Below are 18,454 nucleotides of genomic sequence, written 5' to 3' on the forward strand. Positions count from 1 at the left end.
ACTTGATTGAGGTGTACAAAATTATGAGGGGAATAGATAGAGTAGACAGGATAAAATTGTTTCCCTTGGTGGAGAATTCTAGAACCAGGGGACATAGATTCAAGATAAGTGGCAGAAGGTGTAGGGGGGATATGAGGAAGAACTTTTTTACGCAGAGGGTAGTGGGTGTCTGGAATTCGCTGCTCAAGTTGGTGGTAGAGTCAGAAACTCAACTCTTAAAAAGTACCTGGATCTGCGCCTTAAGTGCTGTAAGCTGCAGGACTATGGGCCGGGTGCAGGAAGGTGGGATTAGAAATGGCACCTGGGTGTCCTTGGGCTGGCATGGACAAGATGGGCCAAATGGCTTCCTTCTGTGCTGTAACTTTTCTATGGTTCTATGGTTACAGATGGCTTTGGCTGGAAGCGTGTTTTCCTGAGGTCCACTAATTCATTATAGGACTTAGAATTGGGTGCGCTCGGGGCCTTCAGGTTGTGAATGAGGTTGTATGTTTTACTGCCACATGCACTTAAGAGGATGGCTTTCTGCTTTTCCTCCATGGCAATTTTGTTTGCTACAAAATAAAATCTGAGGCTCTGTACATATTCACTCCAGTCTTCTATAGTCACATCTTAAGGATTGATTCTGCTGAACAGTGTCATGACTGGGGAGTAGTCTTTCTTTTTTTTCTTAAAATGCGATGCAATCTCAGTAACAGGGCGAGGCGCAGAGTCAAAGCTAATTTTACCCTCGTCACCAAATGTAATGACTTAACGGAGTGGGCAGGCTTCAACAAGAAACATCTAAACTTTATTACAGAGAGCTTTTGGAGGTGCTACACACTCGGTCAGAACTCTCGTCAGGAAGCTGCACCCCCTGGATTGCCCGCACTTAGGGCTTACTGGCCGGAGCCTTAGTGTGACCCTGATAGACAGCAGGAGGGACTATACCCTCAATTACAACAGTCTTGTAAAGTTTGCAGCTCAGTGAGAGTCAAGGGTATGAAAGAGATAAATATTAATCAGGCCTGCACCTTAAACAGAGAAAGTATTAACTTTATTGTTCACTGTGCTGAACGTGGGTGGGAGCTCGTGCTCAGTTTGAAGACAGAGTTTGTGAGGGGAAAAGAAGCTGGAAGATGGTTGTGGTTGTTGGAGGTGCATCCTGCATCACTGCAGGAGGTCCTTAGGGTTGTGTCCTCAGCCCAACCATCTTCAGCTGCTTCATCAATGACTTTCCTTCCATTATTGCACAGTGTTCAGCACCATTCACGGCGACTCAAGTACTGAAGCAGTCCATGCCCAAATGCAGCAAAGATCTGGACAATATCCAGGCCTGGGCTAACAAGTGGCAAGTAACATTCGTGCCACACAAGTATCAGGCAATGACGAGCTCCAACAACAGCGAATCTAGCCATCGCCCCTTAATCTGCAGTGGCACTACCATCACTGAATCCCCCACTACCAACACCCTGGGGGTTGCTGTTGACCAGAAACCGAACTGGATTAGTCATATAAATACTGTGGCTACGCCCTGACTGCCCAAAGCCTGTCAACCATCTACAAAGCACAAATGTGATGGAATACTGTCCACTTGTTTGGAAGAGTGCAGCTCCAACAACTATCTAGGACAATGCTTGATTGGCACCTCATCCACAAAACTTCAGTCCCCTCCACCACCGACGCACAACAGCAGCAGTATGTGCCGTCTACAAGATGCACTGCAGGAACTCAACGAGCTCCTTAGACAGCACTTCCAAACCCACAACTGCTACCATCTAGAAGGGCAAGTGCAGCAGACATACGGGAACACCACCAACTGGAAGTTACCCTCCAAGCCACTCACTGTCCTGATATGGAAATATATTTCCATTTCTTCACTGTCACTGGGTCAAAATTCTGGAACTCCCTCCTTACTGGCACTGTGGGTATACCTACACCACATGGACTGCAGTGGCTTATCTTCACCTTATCTTCAGTGCTGGCCGAGCCAGTGACGTCCCATCCCATGAATGAATAATAAAAAAATTGCCTAGCTTAGAGCTAGAAGGAAGAAATCTGCAGTAACCTTCATAGTGAAAAGCAGTTAGCCTGAGAGCAGACTGGGAGAAATCAGTCTGTTTGTCCAAAGCCAAGCCAAATCAAGGAACATAAAAGCCATTAGGAACTAGGGGTCTTCCTAGTACACAAACCAAGTGAGGCCCAAGCTTGAGCTGAGAAGTCTACAGTTCTGAGGTTTTGAAGGAAATTTTGAGGGTTGCTTAGCCAAAAGCCAATGGAATCTTGTACCTGGAAAATAGCTACAACACTGAGGAGAAATCAAAGTGAAGAGCTGTGGCATACTTGGTTTGATCCCAGCTGAAGAAGTGAATTAACCCTCAAGATCTCGTAATGTGCAGGGATCTCTTAGGTGGAATTCGGAAGGAAACTGGATCAAGTCTTGACAGATGATCAGTGCTAAGTTGGTCATGTTTATTTTGGTTTTTTTTTACATAAACAGTAAAGTTATTGTTTAAAAACATGAAATTTTGTGGCATAGTCCTTTCAGTTAATCACTTTTGAATTTCTCTTTAAATGTTAACGGTCTCTGCAGAGATAGTAAGAATTAGGATTCAGATAGTAGCTGATTGTTCTTAAGGTCCATAATCTGTTGACTGTTACTTTGGTGTTGACCTTAACTGGCTTTTAAAAAAATAATTCTTGGGTATGGGTGTTGCTGGCAATGGTGGTATTTATTGCCTGCTTTTAATTGACCTGAAAAGGTAGTTATTTTGTATGTTGGTTGCTCTACCTAGTATCTGGCACATGACTGTTGATGTTACTGTTACATCATGATATACATCACTAACTCATTAGCATAACTATTCTATTAACCCATTATGCTACAGTAACAGTCGTCTTTTTGAACTACAACGTTGTTTGATACAAATCATATGGAGTCTCACATAGTATGGAAATATGGAATGCAGGCAAATGCATGGGGATATGAAGTGGAATTGGAAGAATATTGAAGGTAGAAAGCATGGTTCAAAACAGGAAGAAAAAAAATGTCAAACGAGCTAGGTAGCAATAATTGCAGCGCTATTAGGAAGACTGAAGTAGAGTGGAAGTAAAATTAGAGAAATGTTGAACCATAAATAAAGATTAACCTTAGTTGGCAGGAGAAAATAGTTAATCTTTCAATTAAAAAGTGGTATTTTTCTAGTTTTCCTCTTCTGCAGTGACTTGAAACTCGGTCAGCTAAAGTCAGTCTGGGGAAAATAGTGTTGAAAAAAAAATCCTCCTCCAAGAAACATAAGCATGTTTTAATCCTGGCCAATTTTCTCATCCTTAAAATATGGAGCTGCAGCCAATTATAGACATTGCACCCTATCACTGGCCGGTATCAGTCAAATCAGCACATATTGAGGGCCACTCCTGAAACCTCCTTGGTACAGATGAATAATTTAATGAGGCCGATAATATGATGTATTGATTGCACTAAGGCGTAGCTTGAAGCCAGTGTACGGTCAAAACGTCAGCATGTTATCCAATATCCAAGAGGATATCTGCACAAAAACTGTTGGTCAGGCTCATTTTAATGTCCCACGTTTTATTTAAATTAGCCTCACCATTAAGCAACTGGAGCACTTGAGCAGCAGTCCTATTGCACATCACCGGTTGAGAATAGATTCCGAAGAGCTGGCCCTGTGAAGAAACTCCTACAGATAGCCAGCAACACTTGTTCATCTATTTTAGATTAGATTTATTAGTAAAATCATTCAATTCAAATAGTTAAGCATCATCTTGGAGAGTGAAAAATAACACAAAGTACTCATTTAATATTTCCACCATACCCCATGACTCCTTTGTAATTCAGGCAACTGTAAAAGCTTACCCCATCATTTCCACAATTGTCTATGACCCTCTTTTCTATTAGCTGTTTAGTTGATCTATTAGCAGCCTTTGTTTTCTTTAGGTGGTTTTTGTATTCAGCTCTATTTAATTGAGTATTCAATGCCTTTAATTTACAATGTTTTTGAAATGCAGTTAAAAAAAGTCTTAAAAATAAGGTAACTGAAAAATACAAATATTTTTATAGATTTCATGTAATTGGCAAGAGGGAGATTGGAAAAATAGTAAAGCAAACATAAAAATTTGATGATAAATTAATCCCTGAAGTTTAACTTCAGTGGTGGGGAAGCTTCCAGACAAAATTACTCGGGGTAGAATGAGTAGTCACGTGGAAAAATGTGGGTTGATTAGGAAGAGCCAGCATGGATTTATAAAAGGGAAATTGTGTTTAACTAACTTGCTGGACTATTTTGAAGAGGTAACTGAGAGGGTTGACGGGCTGTACATGGACTTTCAAAAGACATTCAATACAGTGCCACACAACAGATTTGTGAGTAAAGTTACAGCTCATAGAATAAAAGGGACAGTAGCAATGTGGATACAAAATTGGCTGAGTAATAGGAAATAAAGGGTAATAGTCAATGGATATTCTTTGGGCTTGAGGAAGGTTTGTATTGAAGTTCCCCAGGGTCAGTGTAGGACCCATGCTTTTCCTGATATATATTAATGATCTTGATCTTGGTGTGCAGGGGACAATTTCAAAGTTAGCGGATGATACGACACTTGGGAGCATTGCAAACTGTGAGGAGGACATTGTAGAACTTCAAAAGGACATAGACAAGTTGGTCGAGTGGGCAGATAGGTGGTAGATGAAGTTCAAAGCGGAGAAGTGTGAGGTGATTTTTGGTAGGAAGAACATGGAGAGACGATATAAATAAGGGGTACAATTCTTAAGGATGTGCAGGAGTAGAGAGATCTGGGTGTATATGAATGTATATCATTGAAGGTGGCAGGACAGGTGGAGAGAACAGTTAATAAAGCATACAGTATCCTGGGCTTTATGAATAGGGGCATAGGGCACAAGAGCAGGGAGGTTATGCTGAGCTTATATAAGACACTAGTTAGACCTCAGCTCAAGTATTGTGTACAGTTCAGGGCATCTCACTATAGGAAGGGTGTGATCTCATTGGAGAGAGTGCAGAAGAGGCTTACAAGAATGGTTCCAGTGATGAGAAACTTCAGTTATGAAGATAGATTGGAGAAGTTGAGATTGTTCTTCTTGGAGTGGAGAAGGCCAAGAGGAGATTTGATAGAGGTGTTCAAAATCTTGAGGGTGCTGTTTAAACCGGAGAAACTGTTCCTGCTCGTCAAGGGATCGAGAACAAGAGGGCTCAGATTTGAAATGATTTTCGAAAGAAGCAAGTGTGATGTGAGAAAAAACTTTTTCACACAGCGAGTGGTTCGAGTCTGGAATGCACTGCCTGGAAGTGTGGTGGAGACAGATTCTTTCGAGGCATTCAAGAGGGCAATTGAAATAATCATTGTGCAAGGGTATGAGGAAAAAACAGGAGAATGGCACTAATTCATAACGCTCATTTAGAGAACCAGTATAGAAACGATGGGTCGAATGACCTCCTTCTGTGCTGTAACAATTCTGTGAAATGGCAAGAATATAAACTGCATGAATTTTGGGTTTGACAAAATGAAATTTGGAGGCCAGTTAATGGTCAAAAAGAAGAATGAGGGATCTCCTACAGAAGAAAGAGGTAAGATAATGGGGGTTTGGAAAAATATTGGAATCTTTATTTTTACAGCTTTTAAATTAGAAAATGCAGGTTGTTGCTACTTCAGGAGTTGAAGAGAATTTATGGAAGCATAATTAATTAAATGGTCATTGTGAATGCCCCATTGGGTAAGCATACCAAGCGGTGAGCTATTATGCCCGACATAAGTCACAAGCACAGGGACAATAGGTGAACAAGATAGTGCAAATTAAGAGATGAGTAGCAGAGCTTTGGATGACCTCAAGTTTATGGAGAGTAGAATGTGGGAGACCAGCCTTAAACTAGTAGATTTGAGAGGTAACAAAGGCATGACTGAGAGTTTCAGCAGCAGATGAGCTTACATGCGCAAAGTTGGGCGCTGTTATGCAGGTGGAAATAGACGGTCAGACACAGATGTTTTGAAGCGACTGATTTAATCTCGGATGGTTGCCAAGGATAGAGTCTGTAACTAGGGAATGGAGTTTGATGGGGGGGGGACTGAAAATAATGGCGTCAGTGAGGTTGAAATAAAGGTGAAGAAAAATTATAAGGATATGAAATATGAACAGAAATTGCGTGTGTTATGCGATAAGTTAACCAACACCCAAAGTGTTAATCTTCATCTTTTTTTGGCTACAATGAAACAACTAAAAAAAATTGATAGTGGTGAGTGGCAATAGATGATGAACTTGATAGGAGAAGCAGCATAAGAAAATCAGACGCAGGAGTGGACCACATGGTCCTTTGAGCCTGCCCCGCCAATTTATAGGATACATAGCTATTCTTCTGCCTCAACTCCACTTCCTTGCCTACTCCCCATTTCCCCGATTCCATGAGAAATCAAAAGTCTGTCTACCTCAGCCTTAAATATATCCAGTGATGGGGCACCCGCAGCCCTTAGCGTTGAGAATTCCAAAGATTCCAAATGCTTTGAGCGAAGCCTCACCTCAGTCCTAAAGGGTCAACCACTTATCTTGAGACTGTGCTCCCATGTTCTAGATTTCCCAGCCATGGAAACAATCTGTGTCTACTGTGCTAAGCCCCTTCGGAATCTTGTATGTGTTGTATTCTTCTATACTCCAAACAGTACAGGCCCAATTTACTCAGCCTCTCAATCTAATGAGCCTTTGCTGCACCATCTCCAACTCAAATAAAGCCTTCCTTAAATATGGAGACCAAAATTGCATATAGTGCTCCAGGTACGGTCTCACCAAAGTCCTGTCCATTTGGAACATGTCTTATTCTTGAACTGCAATCCCCCTGCAATAAAGACCAACATGTCATTTGCCTTCCTAATTACTTATTGTACCTTCATGTTCACTTTTTGCATTCATAGGAACATAGGACGTAGGAACTGGAGTAGGCCATTCAGACCATCAAGCCTGCTCCGCCGCTCAACGAGATCATGGTTGATCTGGTTGTGGTCTCAACCCCACTTTGTCATCTGCCCTCAATAACCCTTGACTCCCTCAAGTTTATTTCCCTCAAGTACTTATCCAATTTCCATTTCAATCATAGATCATCTCCACTTCTACCATCCTCGTAGGCAGTGAGGTCCAGGTGTAAAGAACCTTTTTTTTTCTTGGACAGTGGCTTTAAAATTGGACTGTGGCTTTAAAAACTACCATGGCTGCAGCTGAAAGACATGTTTGCTGGAACAGGATGAGGAATATCTACAATGTTGCTATCCTGGAACAGAGGGCGCCATAAGGGTGGTGCTGGAAAGAAGTTCTGGAAGAGGGGGAACTGCCTAATGATGGCATTTTAATTGGCTCCTGACCAGGTGACCAGGGTTTGTATGGTAACAGTGCAGGCAGAACAGCTCCTAGCCTGCAAAGAGTGAAGACCTGAAACTTCTCTCTCCTGTGTTTGTACGATTCTAGCAATTCTGCCATAATAGTTAGCTGGCTATCCCTCCTATCCCTGTAACCTAATTTCTCTGAAAACCCTTGTCTAGAGGGAAAGGGGTAAAATCACCTCTAGAGGCATTGAAAAACAAGTTTTTCAACCAGTGAATCACAGGCTGAAAGTGCTGGGACACCACCTCATGTCATCAACAACAAACTGCAAGGAATTTGGAAGACAAAAATCAAAATCAGCCCATCTAATCCTGGACTCCAGATTAGTGCTATTGCACTGTTTTACCTCACTCTTAAAATCCATGTTTTTTGTGTATGTGTAGGGGGTTAAGAAGGGGTAGAGTTTAAGTTGAGTTAGAAGTTTGCAGTTCATATTTCTTTCTTTTGCCACTAGTTAAAGACAATTTGTTTAATAAACAGTTATTTACTTATTAAGTTTACAAACGTATTCTAACGTATTGACTTAAAGTAAACAGGTAGAATTAGGGCAATCTGGTGGTTTGGTCAAACTTTTCACATTTGTCATGGTTCGGGGAACAGTGGGGCTTGATATTATAGCACACTATTTCCAGCGCGTCGTGACACAGGCCATTGCCACTTGCTGCATAAAATAATTCTTTCTTACATTCCTTGTACGAATACATCCAATTCCTTTCGAACATTAACATTTGCAAGTTTCATGCATTTTTAAAAATATTTTGCTTTGCTATTCTTACTACCAAATTGAATAACCTTACACATGTCCCAGGAGTCAGCCCTGTGGTTGCAGCTGTCCATAATATTTATTAATGGAATAGATGGATAGATGATGTTACCAAAAACATATATATTCCTAATTTATAGGGGAAGTAAGCTGTTTAGAGGAAACGATCAAAGTCTTTAAATTTCAATGTTTATCGGAGCAGGGTTTTTATTTTGTCACCTTTTGTGAAATGATAACACTTAAGGTCCAGTGGGTGGTCAGATACTTTCTCACCAAGGCATAGAAACAGAATGATGGTCATCCATAAACCGTTCTCATGCACCCATTAGTATTGGATTCAGAATGGATTTGGCTGAGACATGGGATCAGATTGCTTGCCCACCTGTTTTCTTGCTGGAGAAAGGTAATTTAGGAAAACCATGGATAAAATATAGGATTTAGCCTGCATTTTGGAAAAACTGCAAAATACAAAAAAAGTCATGTGTATGAACAATATGAATTTGATATGAAATAATAACATGAAGTATTTTTGATTTAGTCTACAATAGGTATGAACACTTCCTTTACATGTATTTTTCTTCCTGCTTCTCTTTATTGAAGGGGGAATACAAGGATCAGTGTCGTCATCTGGAGATTTACAGCAGAATCAGGCACAAACACTCCATTATGCATTAGCAAATGCTCAGCAAGTTCACATTCATCGCATAGGAGAGGATGGACAAGTTCAACAAGTAGTGAGTATTTTCAAGATATAACACAGGAAGGCTTATAAATTATAAGGTAGATTACATCAATTCTTGAGTCAGAAATTGACATTTCAGTGTTGTAGCCTACATTTAGTTCATGCTCCCTTTGAATTCAGTTTTCCAGCTAAGAAATGTGGGATTGCAGGATTTACTTGTGTTAACAGTAACTTACAGTATGTTTGTATCGCTTATGTCACAGTCATTATGGCACGGAAGGAGGTGATTCGAACCATTTAGTCCATGTATAGCAATTCTCTGCATATCAGTTCAATCAGTCCCATTCTCCCTTTGTACCCCTGTAGCCCTGCAAGTTTACTTCCCTCAAGTACCTATCCAATTTCCTTTTGAAATCATAGATAATCTCTGCTTCCACCACCCTCATAGGCAGAGTTCCAGGTTATTGTCACTCGCTGTGTAAAATAGTTCTTCCTCACATTCCGTATGTATCTCTTACCCAAAAATCTTATACACCTCGATCTGTATTAAATTCTATCTGCCACTTGTTGCCCATTCTCCTAGCTTTTCTATGTCTTGTTGCAGTTGATTTGGTATCATACTCACTTTGCTACACCTCCAAGTTTGGTATGATTGGCTAATTTTGAAATTTTGCTCTGTATTTCAGTATCCATATTTATATATAATATATAGATAATATATATATGTATAATATATATATAATATATATATAAAATAAAAAATAACAGAGATCCTTGGAATGACCCTTGGGGAACAACACCACTGTCAACCATCTTCCCGTCTGAATAACAACTATTTACCACGACTCATTGTTTTCTATCTTAAGTTAACTTTTTAAAATCCAAGTTGAGAATGACCTTCCTATTCCGTGAGCTTCAATTTTGTTAACCGGTCTTATATGTGGCACTTTGTCAAAAGCTTTCTTAAAATCCATATAGATTACATCCACTGCATTCATTCATCAACCTTCTCTGTTACTTCAAAAAATTCTATTAGATTAGCTGAACATTATGTGCCTTTTACAAATCTTTCAGGCTCTCCTTAATTAACTCAATGCCTGTTATTTTTTTTCCCTAATTATTGTTTCTAAAACCTTGCCTACCACTGATGTTAAACTGATCAGCCTACAGTTACAGTCCAGATAAAGGGAAGAAAAGGAACCTAAACACAGCCTGCTGTCCCTGCACTTGCACCTGGCTGGTTATCCACACAGGCAGTCAAAATGTAAAGAACAAGAATACTACTCATCATATGAAGCTCAGTTCATGGAATATCAAAACACTTCTAGACAACAATATGAAACTAGAACACAGAGCAGCTGCATATATTATTACATGTATTACAGCCTGTGCCCACTTGGTGGCTAAAATCACCAAGTATAATGAGTTTGTCCTGGTAGGGCACTCTTCTAATTATCTTGCTGAGATAATCATAGAAAGCTTCTTTGATCTCATCTGTATGTGTCATTGTTGGAGCATAGGCACTAATGAGTGTTGCATGCTGGTTACTGGCATGACTTAAGTGAAGAACCATGAGTCCATTGCTGATCCCTGTAGGAAGTGAGTCAAGCTTGCGTGCCAGTTCAAATCGAATAGCAAAGTCCATGCCTGACTGTCGAGGCTGGCCTTTGGACTTGCTTGGGCAAAGTTTTTTTAGATTCATTTTTGGGATGTGGGCATCGCTGGTGAGGCCAGCATTTATTGCCATCCCAAATTGCCCTTGAGAAGGAGGTGGTGAGTTACCTTCTTGAACCATTGCAGTCCATGTGTAGCTACACCCACAGTGCTGTTAGGGAGGGAATTCCAGGATTTTGACCCAGCAACAGTGAAGGAACAGTAACATATTTCCAAGTCGGGATGGTGTGTGGCTTGGAGGGGAGCTTCCAGGTGATGGTGTTCCCATGCATCTGTTGCCCTTGTCCTACTAGGTGGTGGCAGTCGTGAGTTTGGAAGGTGCTATCTAAGGAGCCATGGTGAGCTCCTGCAGTGCATCTTGTAGATGGTACACACTGCCGCTACTGTGCATCGGCGGTGGAGGGAATGAATGTTTGTGGATGGGGTGCCTCCATAACTCATCTCTACAAACAGAAAAGGAGCAAGTTCATCTGTGATCATCATGAAATATCACTTCTTTTGACAATTCTTGCATTCTTAATTGGATTGTCGCTCATCTCATTGACTGTGTGTACCCAGGATCACAGTGTGGCTTCCATGCAGAACAGGGAACAGTGGACATGACCTTTGCAGTGCGTCAAATTCAAGAAAAATCCCTCGAACAGCGTGAGGACCTCTACATGGTGTTCATTGACCTGACCAAGTCTTTTGATGTAGTAAATCGAGAAAGTGTGTGGAAGGTTCTGTACAAATATGGCTACCCTAAAAAGATGATGATCAGCGTCATTTTCTCATTTCACGGTGGCATGATGGCCAGCATGATGCAAAGTGTTGCGTCATCGGATGCCTTTCCTGTCACTAATGCACCAAGCAAGGCCATGTATTAACTCCAGCTCTGTTTGCCGTATATTTCTCGGCCATGTTCCAGTATGCACTCAAAGATCTTAACACAGGAATACACATTCAATTCAGGAAAAATGTCAATTTCTTTCATTTGTAAAGGTTCAAGGCTTGCACAAAAGTTACTGAACAGCTGAGTGAACTCTTGTTTGCACAGACTCCGGAGGACAATTCAACTGCTTGTTGATCACTTTGCGGCCGTAGAACACTTTGGTCTGACAATACGCCTGAAGAAGACAGAGATCTTTCATTAACTCGACCCTGGCCACGTACTCCGAGACCCCACAGTCAGTAGCAAAAAACCATCTTTGTCCGCTACAGAAGTTTTGCTATCTTGAGCGTATCCTCTCCAATGTTACTATGCAGAATGATGAAATCAACCATCACCTGACAAAAGCAAATTCAGCATTTGGCAGGCTCACTCACAGACTTTGGAGAGAGCCTGGAGTTTGTCTTGGAACAAAGATCCAAGTCTACCAGGCAGTGGTGGTTTTTCCATTGCTTCTTTATGGGTGCAAGACTTGGACAACCTACTGGCATCACACACAACAACTAGATGCATTTCATTTTCTCTGTCTGACATCTATTTTTCAATATCCGGTAGCAACACAAATTCCCCAACACCAAGGTTCTTGCAAAGTGCTGCATACCTGTCATTGAGAGTATGCTCATTTGAGCTCAGTTTTGCTGGGTTGGTCATGTGGTTTGCAAAGAGGATTCCCACATACTCTACAGCTAGCTGAGCATGGGAACCTGCACCACAGGACAAGCCAAACTTAGATATAAAGACAATCAGAAAGCCAACCTCAAGTCTTGCAAGCTGGATCGCAATACATGGGGAAAAAACAACCTTGGACAGACCCAAATGAAGACGTCTTTGTGAGAACCTAGTGATTTTGATAAGTGAAGAGAACAGTCAATTGCCTTCAGGACAAGAGAGCATGGCTCAAGGCCAATGCCTCCAACACTGACTTTATATGTAGTCCTTGCAATTGGTTAAGCAACTTGATACTTGGGCTAATGTCAGACATGAGACAACATCAACTTAGTTTGTAAACCAGTCTTTCTTTTTACTTTCTGAACACTCATTTGTCGAAGCGACGGGACAATCCATCAGTTACAAAGAAGGTCCTTACTCCATTTCTTGATCAAGGGTGTCACATCTGCCACTTTCCAATCCCCTGGCTCTTTCCTGTATTTAGTGAAGATTGGAAGCACTTTTGCTATCTCCACCTCCACTTCCCTTACCAATCAAGGATGCAAGCTACCTGCACCATGTGACTTATCCAGTCTAAGCATAGCCAGCATTTCCAGTATATTCTGCCTATTAATTTTCACCTCATCCATTACTTCTACTATATCCGCATATTTTATCAGCACCCTCTTTCTTAGTAAACACTGAAACAAAGTGCCCATTAAGTATTCTAGCCTTGCTCAGTGCCCCTATGCATAAGTAACTTTCATTGTCCCTAATAGGTCCTGCCCTGCCTCTTAGTATCTGCTTATTATTTGCATGCCGGTAGAAGATTTTGGGTTCCTTTTTATATTAACTGCCTTTCAGTTCTTATATTCTCTCTCTGCCAGTCATATTTTCCTCTTCACTTCCTCTCTCAACTTAATTTATTTGCCCTGGTTCTTGTTTGAAGAATTCACCTGACATGCATCATACACCCTCCCTTTTTTGTTTCATCATAATCTCTATCTCCCTTGTCATCCAAAGAGCCCTGGCTTTAGCTTCTTAGCCTTTCTTCCTTGTAACTGAAACATTTTTTCCTTAAAGATCACCTTTTGTTCCATTACAATTTTTCCAGACTATTACAACTTTACTGTGGCTGTATCCCTCTTGCTCCATTGAAGTCAACCCATTTCCAATTTAGAAGTTCTACTTTAGATAGTACCTTCCTCATCCCCGTTAGTAATCTAAACATAAATGGTATGATCCAATGGTCACTCTTTGGCAAGTGTTCTTCCACAGACACTTGATTCACTTGGCCAAGCTCATTCCTCATCACCAGATCCAGGAATGACTCTTTCTTAGTTGGACTGAGAACGCTCTTGCCCAGGAAGCTTTCTTGAACACTTTACAGAAATTCCTCCCCCTCATCCCCCTTTACTCCAAAACTATCCCAATGAATATTTGGATAATTAAAATCTCCCAACATCACTACTCTGGTACTTGCATAGCTCTGTGACTTCCCTGCAGATTTGCATGCTCCTATATCACACTCTCACTTTTTGCAGGTTTGTTTGCTCCTTAACTCTGATCAATTGGTTTCTGTTCTTAACACCCTAAAAGACTTGCTTTCTTTCCAACACTGCAAGGGCTTCTCTAATCAGTACTGCCACCCACCTACCATATTTTTTCTGAACACTTGGTATCCATGCATATAAAGTGCCCTTTTTTAGCATTACATCACATTCCCACTTGGGTATTTGCTCTTGTACCTCACCAAACTTATTTATCCAACTTTGGGCATTGACATATTTACACTATACAACCTGTCTTTGTATTCCTTGTTATCCATTTGGTCTGCTCCTATATAAAATAATACTACCACTCTCGCTCCCAGATGCACCTTATTCCTCATTTCTGCTTCGATATCCTGGTGCCCATCCAGACAATTTAGTTTAAACCCTTCTCAACCATACTTGTGAACTTCCCCTTAAGGACATTGGCTCCAGTCTTGTTGATATGCAACTGTTATGATACGGCAGGTGGTATTTACCTGGCTGACCAAATCCACAAGGGAAACTTGGCCACGATATCACAATGTTATTGCAATTTGCATTTATTACAAGAAAGTTTGTGCACTGAATTCAGAAGTAATGAGTCCACTAACACCTTTAGAGACATTTAAAATGTAAATTAAAACATTTATTAACAAAAGAAAAGAATAAAACACATACGCAAGATTACAATTACACAGTTAATATAACAATTCCCAAAATTCTTAATTAACCAGACTCCCAACTACACACCCCCTTTAAGGCAACAGTCCAAGGTCGCCACAAGCTCCCACTTGACAGTGGAATTCCAAAGGCTTTTAACGCAACTTTTGGTTACTGGAACAGCAGACTTCTGCAAAGTGACAAGAGGCTTTTACCCAAGTCTGTTTCACACCGTGTACCTATCAGAGTCCACATAGCCACACACCACATAGCCTTCCATTTTTCTTTAAATATATTATTTCCTCTTTGACATGTAAATCCCATTGTTCCCCCATGCCTTTGGAATTTACTTTTCTCATAATATAAAAATCTTTTATGTTGTCATTTTGGACAGCACTTTTGGGAAAAAATCAACATAATAATCTTACCCTATTTATCTTGCCAGTTGTAAAAACATTATCATGTTTCTTTTGAAAATCCAACGAGCTGCTGGACACAAAGGTGATCCAGAGCAAACACATCTGAAGTAAGTGTTTGCAGCTTGAGGAACTTCGGATCCGAGTTGAGGAGCTGGAGTCTGAGCTGCAGACATTGCACCACATCAGGGAGGGAGAAAGTTATTTGGACACTTGTTCCAGAAGGAGGTCACACCCCTCAGATTAGGTAATTCCAATTTGGTCTGTGATCAGGGCCAGGAGACTGCAGGTGAGGCAGGGACCCAGGGGGCAGCGTTCAAGGAGCCTTGGTCCCTGCAATTGTCCAACAGCTACAAAGTTCTTGCAAACAATGTGGATGAGAGCGGGGACTGCAGGGAGGATGAGCAAACTGACCATGGCACTGTGGTACAGGGAGACATTCAAATGGGAGGAGGAAACAGGAACATATTAGTGGTAGGAGACAGTATAACTAGGGAGGTTAGATACTGTTCTTTGCAGCCGTGAGCCTGAGTCCCGAAGGCTGCCCATTCAATGACACAGATAAAAACATCTCCTTGGGGCTGGAGAGGAACTTGGAGTGGGAGGAGAGGGATCCAGTTGTTGTCATTCATGTTGGTACCAACAACATTGATAGGACTAGAAGGGAAGTTCTACTTAAAGAATTTGAACAGTTAGGAGCCAAATTAAAAAGCAGCACCTCCAAGATGATCTCGGGATTGCTGCTTGAGCCACAGGCAAACTGGCATAGGGTAAATAAAGTCAAAGAGTTTAAATGCATGGCTCAAAGATTGGTGTGGGAGGAATGGGTTTCAGATCATGGGCCACTGGCATCAGTACTGGGGTAGAAGGGAGCTGTTCCAGTGGGACGGGCTTCACTTGAGCTATGTTGGGACCAGTGTCCTGGCAAATCAAATAACTAGGGCTGTAGAGAGGGCTTTAAACTAAATAGAGTGCGGGAGGGTTCTGGAGAAGCGATACGTTCGCTTACAACTCAAAAGGGTATGACAGTATTGCAGGGCAGCTTTTTAGGCAATGATACCCAGAGTGTAACAGGATGAGAGAGTACAAACATTTTTAAAAAGCAGCAAATATGGCAAAATTAATGGCTCTTCACTTAAATGCACAGTATTTGGGACATAATAAATGAATTAAAGGCACAAATAGAGGTTATTTGGTATGATCATATAGCCATTACGGAGACATGGTTACAAGGAGATCAAAGCTGGGAACTAAACATTCAGGGGTATGTGACTTTTCGAAAGGACAGGCAGGAAGGAAAGGGTGGTGGGATAGCTTTGTTAGTAAGCGATGGAATAAGTACGAAAGCAAGAAATGATCTTAGGTTGGAAGATGTAGAATCTATATGGGTGGAAATAAGAAATAACAAGAGAAATAAGACACTGGTGGGAGTAGTTTACAGCACCCCCCCTCAAACAGTAGCTATTCTGTAGGACAGAGAATAAATCAGGAGGTAATGAGGGCGTGTAAAAAAGGCAGTACGTTAATCATGGGTGACTTTAATCTTTATGTAGATTGGGGAAATCAAATTGACAGAGGTAGCTGCAGGCAGGAATTCGTAGAGTGTATTCAGGACAGTTTCCTAGAACAACATGTGGATCCAACCAGGGATCAGGCTATTTTGTATCTGGTAATGTGTAATAAAGCAGGTTTAATAAATGATCTTGAGTAAAAGATCCCGTAGGAAGCAGTGACCATAACATGGTAGAATTTAGCATTCAGTTTGAGAGTGTGAAACTTGGGTTGGAAACAACTGTGCTCAACTTAAATAAGGGTAATTAAAAAGGAATGAGGGCAGAGTTTGCTGAAGTGGACTGGGAAACAAGTTTAACAGAAAAGGCGGTTGGTGAACAATGGCTGATGTATAAGAAAATAGCTCATGACTCGCAACAAAGATATCCCAGTGAGGAAAAAGGATTCTAGGAAGGGGATAAATCAACCATGGTTAACCAAAGAAGTTAAGGATAGTGTCAAATTGAAAGAAAAAACATACAATGTGGCAAAGATTAATGGTCAGCCAGTGGATTGGGAAAGTTTTAAAAACCAACAAAAGATGACCAAAAAATAAAGGGGGAGAAAATAAACTTTGAGGGTAAACTAGCAAGTAATATAAAAGCAGACAGTAAGAGCTCCTTTAAATACATAAAAAGGAAGAGAGAGGCCAAAGTGAACATACGCCCCTTAGAGAATGAGTCTGGGGAAATAATAGTGAGGAACCAGAAAATGGCAGTGGAGGTGAATAAATACTTTGCATCAGTCTTCATGATAGAAGACACTAAAAGCACTCCAAAAATACTAAATAATCAAGGGGAAAAAGCGGGGAAGGAAATAAATGCAATAACTTCCACTAGAGAAAAAGTACTAGGGAAACTAATGAGGCTAAAGGCCAGTAAGTCCCCTGGACCTGATGGGTTGCATCCTCGGATATTAAAAGGAAATAGCTACAGAGGTAAGGGATGCACTGGTAGTAATCTTCCAAGAATCCTTAGATTCTGGAAAAGTCCCAGAGGATTGGAAAACTGCCAATGTAACACCCTTATTCAAAAAGAGGAGACAAAAAACAGGTAACTATAGGCCAGTTAGCTTAACATCTGTCATTGGGAAAATGTTAGTGTCTATTATGAAGGATGTAATAGCAGAGCATTTAAAAATGCATAATATAATCAAGCAGAGTCAGCCTGGCTTCATGAAGGGGAAATCATTCCTGGCAAATTTATTAGGATTCTTTGAGGAGATAACAAGCAGGATAGATAAAGGAGAACCAGTAGATGTAATAGATTTGGATTTCCTAAAGACATTTGATAAGGTACTGCACATAAGGCTAGTTAATAAAGTAAGAGCCCATGGTGTTGCCGGTAGTATTTTAGCATGGATAAAGGATTGGCTAACTAATAAAAGACAGAAGGTTGGTTTAAGGGGGGTATTTTCAGGATGGCAACCTGTAACTAGTGGAATGCCACAGGGATCAGTGCTGGGGTCACAATTATTTACAATATATATTAATGACTTGGATGAGGGAAGTGAATGTACTATTGCCAAGTTTGCAAATTACACAAAAGTAGGTTGGGAAGGCAAGTGGTTAGGATGATACAAAGAGTCTACAGAGGGATATAGGCAGGTTAAGTGAGTGGGCAAAAACTTGGCAGATGGAATATAATGTGGGAAAATGTGAGGTTATGTACTTTGGCAGAAAGAACAGAGGAGCTGAATATTATTTAAATGGAGAACGACTGCAGAAAGCTGCAGCACAGAGGGATTTGTGGGTTCTCATGCATGAATCACAAAAAACTAACATACAAGTTCAGCAGGTAATAGGGAAAGCAAATGGAATGTTGGCCTTTATTTCAAAAGGAATGGAGTGTAAAAATAGGGAAGTCTTGCTAAAACTATACAAGGCACTAGTTAGACCACACCTAGAATACTATGAACAGTTTTGGTCCCCTTATCTAAGGAAAGATATACTGGCACTGGAGGCAGTCCCAGGAAAGGTTCACTAAGTTGATCCTAGGTATGGAAAGATTTTCTTATGAGGAGAGATTGAGTAGGTTGGGCCTGTACTCATTGGAGTTTAGAAGAATGAGAGATGACCTTATTGAAACATACAAGGTTCTTAGGGGGTTTGACAGGATAGATGCTTAGAGGTCATTTCCCCTTTTGTGAGAGTCTGGGACCAAAGGGCATAATCTCAAAGTAAGGGGTCACCCATTTAAGGCTTAGATGAGGAAGAATTCTTATCACAG

At 41.0% G+C, this 18,454-nt stretch overlaps 1 protein-coding gene across 5 annotated transcripts in view; it reads left to right on the forward strand.

Moving 5' to 3' along the window:
- LOC121280341 (BTG3 associated nuclear protein) overlaps positions 1 to 18,454 on the forward strand; it is a 281,633-nt gene that overhangs the window by 151,473 nt on the left and 111,706 nt on the right. For all 5 annotated transcript variants that reach the window (XR_005943600.1, XM_041192229.1, XM_041192230.1 and 2 more), the window contains one exon: positions 8,736 to 8,869. Coding sequence is in view for 4 of the 5 variants with exons in the window: in XM_041192229.1 (XP_041048163.1) it covers positions 8,736 to 8,869 (134 nt within the window). In the remaining variant the exon portion in view is untranslated. The remainder of the gene's footprint in view (positions 1 to 8,735; positions 8,870 to 18,454) is intronic.

This window comes from Carcharodon carcharias, chromosome 7, assembly GCF_017639515.1.
Source record: "Carcharodon carcharias isolate sCarCar2 chromosome 7, sCarCar2.pri, whole genome shotgun sequence".
In the NCBI taxonomy this organism is placed as follows: Eukaryota; Metazoa; Chordata; class Chondrichthyes; order Lamniformes; family Lamnidae; genus Carcharodon; species Carcharodon carcharias.